This window comes from Cibotium barometz, chromosome 12 (assembly GCF_041138505.1).
Source record: "Cibotium barometz isolate CiBa-2024 chromosome 12, ASM4113850v1, whole genome shotgun sequence".
Classification (NCBI taxonomy): domain Eukaryota; kingdom Viridiplantae; phylum Streptophyta; class Polypodiopsida; order Cyatheales; family Cibotiaceae; genus Cibotium; species Cibotium barometz.
The window spans coordinates 39921919-39927772 of NC_141057.1; the positions used below are offsets into that span (position 1 = coordinate 39921919).

Here is a 5854-nt window from a genome sequence, read left to right on the forward strand (position 1 = left end):
AAACTACATGCAAGAAACTACATGCAAGAGGATTTTTTTCCAGCGTGCGGCTATTGTCGTGACTATACACATGGCTATAGCCACACAAGAGCCGTCGTGTATAGCCGCACACTAGAAAAAAAATCCTCTTGCATGCATCTGCAACTCTCTCACTTCTTTCTCTCACTACATATGTGCGGCTATACCATCATTCTCTTGTAGTGTAGGGGGAATCATATTGTGTAAAAGTTTATAGGCGAAAACATTTCCCTTCCTTATACATACATTTTGTTAAAAGTTTGGCGGAAATGTATTAAAATATACACAACTCACAAACTCTACTCCAATTATATCGGTGCACAACACTGTAGCGAACAATATTCGAACCCACATCGTCAACTCGTCAAGATTCCGATCCTTTAACCACTGCCCATACACAATTTTTGATGTATATAATGCATGCATAAGCCTAATGCATATGGCTATGCATAACCTAATGCTGGCATAAGTCTAATGAATAGCGTAATACATAAGGCTGTGCTTAAGTCTATTGGAGAAGCCTATACATGGTCTAATGCGTGCATAAGACTTAAGCATAGCCTTATGCTTAAGCCTAATGCATAAGACTTAAGCATAGCCTAATACATAAGGTTATGTTTAAGTCGTATACATAGCCTAATGCATGAATAAGACTTAAGCATAGCCTTAAGCATGCATAAGTAGTGCATGCATAAGGCTTATGTGTAGCTAAATGCATAAGCTATACATAAGCTATGCGTAGCCCCATGTATGTATAGCTCATGCATAATGCCCTTATGCATGTATAGTATGAGGTGTAAACAAGAAAAATACTAGGAGTAAGGCTGTGTACGAGAAATCGCAAGTTGCTGTGGGTCCCACGATTCCCAATCACCTGAACACATCCCCACTTCGTCCCACGATGTCTCCCAAAAGACCAGTCTCTGAACAATTTTGTCAAGTGCAAAATATCCACATCTTCACAGGTAGATATGCCTTTGATATTAAGTGGGTATTGCGTTTAATTGTGTTCCGTTGACTTGTAAACTTTAAAGGCAAGTTGTAAGCTCTGTGTCACGATTCGTGCTTTTTCGCTGTAGCAAATAGAAATGGTTTGAAGTTGAATAATACAGTTGACGTTAAATCGTTGGAAATGCCGTTAAGATCAATTGCATTTTGTTGACCTAATTTGTAATCGTGCTTGGCTATAATAAGAAGCTCAAATTATATGTCATGTTGATGTAGCTGTTAAAGCTTGGGCTCCTTAGACTTTCTGCACGACGTACTGCGGGGGGAAAGAGACTTTAGCTGGACGTGGAAGCTCAGAAATTATAATTTGCGTCGTTCGTGGGGAAGAACGAGACAGTCAATTGGCAAAAGCATTCATGTGGGCACACGATCGCGGCGTAGTATAGATGCGTGCTTGCCTGTAGCCCGATGTGGCAAGAAGTAGATATCGTGGTCGAATCATATCACTTCACGTAACAAGCTGTTGTTGACGAGGCCAGCGGGCTTCGTCCACGTGTACGCACGCGCTGCTTGCCTGTATATCCGATGTGGCAAGAAGTGGATACCGTGCTCGCGTGATATCACGTCACGTGGCAAGGCCTTGCTGACGAGGCTGCCAGTCGAATTCATCGGAGCTGTTCCAAACAGGCTACATGTTCTCACGTGGATGCACACAGTGATTAGCCGAGTTAACGGCCTGCTTAGCGGCCTTTTGCCACAAGTATGAAGGTGGATGCAGCTATGAAAGGCCACAACTACAGGCCGCTCCTGCAATCAATTGCCGGTTCACAATTCTGCAACTATGAAGCACTCCCCTACTTCTCTTGCAGTTTTCCTTGTATCTGCCCTCCTCTTGTTGGTCTCAACTGATAGCTCTGCAACCGTTGAATTGGACTGGAAAGTAAGTAAACTAATTAACAGCTGATTAAGCAAGCTGTTTTCTTTCCGTTCCGCTACTAATTATTTGCTCGACGCTCGACGCTGCATAGTTATAAGCTGTTTTCCGTTTTTGATGATGATTAGGTTGAGTACACCAACGTTACCCGTCTTTGCCACACCAAGTCTCTCGTCTCCGTCAACGGACAATTCCCCGGTCCGACCGTTGTAGTCAATGAGGGCGATACCGTCATTGTTAACGTGACCAATTTAGTTTCTTACAATGTCACGATACATTGGTAATTAGCCAGATGATAAATTAATACAACAGATAATTAGTGAATACCTCTGAGTACTACAGCAAGATGATAAATTAATACTGTAACAACAGATAATTAGTGGATACCTCTGAGTACTATAGTAATTAGCAAGATGATAAATTAATACAACAGAGAATTAGTGGATACCTCTGAGTACTATAGCAGGATAATAAATTAATACAAAGGATAATTAGTGGATACCTCTTGAGTACTATTATAGCAACAATGGATACCTTAGTACTTATTATAATACAAAGCTTAAATATTATTAGAGGATACAATGGTTTAATACTTTAGCTACAAAGCTGAATTAATAGTGGGGATACCTTAGTTTCATACTTTAGTGACCCAGCACATTAAATGTGGCAGGGTTTGAATTGATTCTTCGATATAACTTGCAGGCATGGTGTGCTCCAACTCAACAGTGGATGGGCCGATGGGCCTGCTTACATTACCCAGTGCCCCATTCAAACTGGCAACTCTTATGTTTACCGCTTCAGAATTGTCAACCAGAGAGGAACTCTCCTTTGGCATGCACACTTCAGCTGGTTGCGCGCTACAGTTTACGGAGCTTTCATCATACTTCCGAAACATAAAATGTTGAACCCATACAAAACACCCAAGGAAGAGATTCCAATCATCTTAGGTAAATTTTAGAGATCTACATTGTGATGTGCACACCAGTTTGAGCATGTTTTGCTTATTTTTTTCCTTTGAATACATCCTTCTCAGTAGTAGCAACTTGAGTGCCGCCCATAAGGTGGCTTGCAGGTCTCCTACCCAGAGGCAGTGCATCACTTTGAGCGGTGCATCGCTTCGAGTTTGTTTTGTTTTCTTCCCCCTTCTGTAGTATTTTGTGGTAGCAACTGAAGTGCCAGTTGAAAGGTGGATTGGCCTCTCACTCAGAGGTGGTAAAATTATGGCCGTAATTATTTAGATCACTTGAAGACGATGTAATTATGGCCATCCTTATGTAGATTGTGCATCAATCAAACCATCAACTTCTCAATATATTATTTGCTATGCTCAGTCCTTTTTTTTTTTAGGTGAATGGTGGAATGCCAATGTAGAGGACGTGATAGCCCAAGCACTACAAGTTGGGGGTGTTTACAATATCTCCGATGCTCTTACAATCAATGGACAACCTGGTGCATTGTACAATTGCTCTCTTAACGGTAACGTGACAAAGTTAAATATATATATATAGAGAGAGAGAGAGGGAGGGAGGGGGTGCTCTAGCTCTGCTAAATACATTCCTTTAAAAGTTCAAGCGAATCTTTAATTTGAAACATCTCAAATCTCTATGCATATACACGGTTTTAAGTTTCTCAGAAAAACCAAATAAAAGGAAGGCCTACGTGTGCCACTAATCTTGTAGTTCCATTTCTCATGATTGACGTTTTTTTGTGTCGGATTATTAGTCTCCGACCTCGTTTAACTTAAGTGAATATGGTGCATATGCATGCATGCAGATACCCAAGTTTTCAACGTGAAGAAGGGCAAAACGTACCTTCTAAGAATAATCAATGCTGCGGTGAACTTCCAACTGTATGTGGGGGTGACAAATCACACGCTGACAGTGGTGGCAGTGGACGCAGAGTACACGGAACCATACACAACAGACATAGTCGTGTTAACACCGGGGCAAACAACGGATGTGCTAATGAAAGCCGATCAAGAGGCGGGCCAATATTTCATATCGGCTTCAGTTTTCTCACCTCCGAGTGTTGCGAGGGTCCCCTTCCCAACCACACCAACCACTGCAATCTTCAGGTACCTGCATGGGAACGCAAGCGAGGCTCCGTCCTCTAGCCTGTCCTTGCCGGCCTTCCCCATTCATAACGACAGTGCCTTTGTGGCAAATTTCACTCAAAGCCTCAAGGGCCGGCCGCCCAATGGAACTTTAACCTATGACGTCCCTCAGACCGTCGACGAGGATCTTTTCTTCACCATTGGCTATGCCCAGCAGCCTTGCCCTAATTGCTCCGCTTCATTTATCCCAGGGAATCGCTTGTCCGCTTCCATCAACAACGTTACCTTCAGTGACCCACGAGTCTCGTTGCTACAGGTAATGAAAATTTCAAGACTTTAGAGGAGGGTAGGCTTGGAGAAGACTTGGCCATCTAGATAGAGTTGTTGGTGAGAAACAGGTGCAGGCATGGGGTGGGGCATGCATGGAACAACTATAGAGATACCTTAGTGTAACCTTAGGACGGTAAGGTTAACATAATTTTAATAGGTGGGCATGCACGGAATTGTAGAGATACCTCACTAATACCTTAGTGTAACCTTATGATCATAGTAAGGTTAGCATCATTTTAATAGGTGGCCATGCATGGAACTTAAGAGATAGAGATATACCTTAGTGTAAACTTAGGACAATACCTTAGTGTAACCTTATGATCATAGTAAGGTTAGCATCATTTTAATAGGTGGCCATGCATGGAACTTAAGAGATAGAGATATACCTTAGTGTAAACTTAGGACAGTAAGGCTAGCATCATTTTAATACGTGCTTTAGGGGGCATTATTTAAAGTCATGGTCACTAATTTCCCATTTATGATATGTAGAGAGGATGCTTGAGTATGTTAAAAGCCATTTATTTAAGCTCAACCAATTTGTGCTGCTTACTAATTATAGGCTTATTACAACCACATCAATGGGGTATATGAGACGGACTTCCCATCAGAGCCACTCTTCCAATACAACTACACCGGTGTAAATCCAGCAAATATGTATTCTGTGTTGGCAACGAAGGTGAAAGTTTTAGATTTCAACAAGACTGTGCAAATGATTCTACAGAACACGGCCACACTCTTCTTCGAGAACCATCCCATCCACCTGCATGGCCACAACTTCTACGTGGTGGGCACCGGTTTTGGCACGTTTAATGCAACCACTGATACGCCCAACTTTAACCTCAAAAACCCCCCCTCTAGAAACACCATGGGGGTGCCCTCCGGAGGTTGGGCTGCTGTCCGCTTCCAAACCACAAATCCAGGTTTGTTAATTATGTTAGTTAACAACGTCCTATAATAAGCAATCTAGTCATATTGTAATCTACATTCAAATGTGTAAATCCCTCATCTAATGGTTCTTTTTCCAGGTGTTTGGTTCATGCATTGCCACTTCGATTTCCATAGCTCCTGGGGCATGTCCATGGCCTTTATTGTGAAGGATGGGAAGGGCCGTCACCAAAAGCTACCATCTCCTCCTCCTGACCTCCCACCTTGCTAGCCAAATCCTTGCTATTAACCTTACATTGGAAGGCAGGATGGAGCCCTGTTTTCACATTGTGTTCCTTTATGATTATAGCCAATCCTTGTTGGCTTTTCTATGTATTACTTCCCTCAAAAAATGCACCAATATTGGTGGATGCTTGCTCATGCTTCACTATGGTGGTGGATGCTTCATCATCAATATTGGTGCAAGTTTGCTCATGCTTCACTATGGTTTCTTCATTTTCTTAAACATAGTCATTCGTATTCTCATGTTGAATGGTTGATGATGTGTCATGGCCCACTTATATCTCCTCATATGTCTATTCATCAACATCTTGATCTGAAAGACACATTTTGATTGAGGAGCCATTTGTAACATACCATCATTTTACATCGTTTTGATCGAGGTGAAACACAACCTAGTAAAAACA

At 42.1% G+C, this 5854-nt stretch overlaps 1 protein-coding gene across 1 annotated transcript; it reads left to right on the top strand.

Moving 5' to 3' along the window:
* The first annotated feature begins 1807 nt into the window (after positions 1–1807).
* LOC147633392 (putative laccase-11) lies at positions 1808–5596 on the top strand. The gene is made up of 7 exons (XM_086805727.1): positions 1808–1906; positions 2029–2180; positions 2603–2847; positions 3248–3376; positions 3674–4269; positions 4843–5203; positions 5309–5596. The coding sequence occupies exons 1-7, from the start codon at positions 1808–1810 to the stop codon at positions 5437–5439; spliced, it is 1713 nt and encodes a 570-aa protein (XP_086661853.1). The 3' UTR covers positions 5440–5596.
* The last annotated feature ends 258 nt before the right edge of the window (positions 5597–5854 follow it).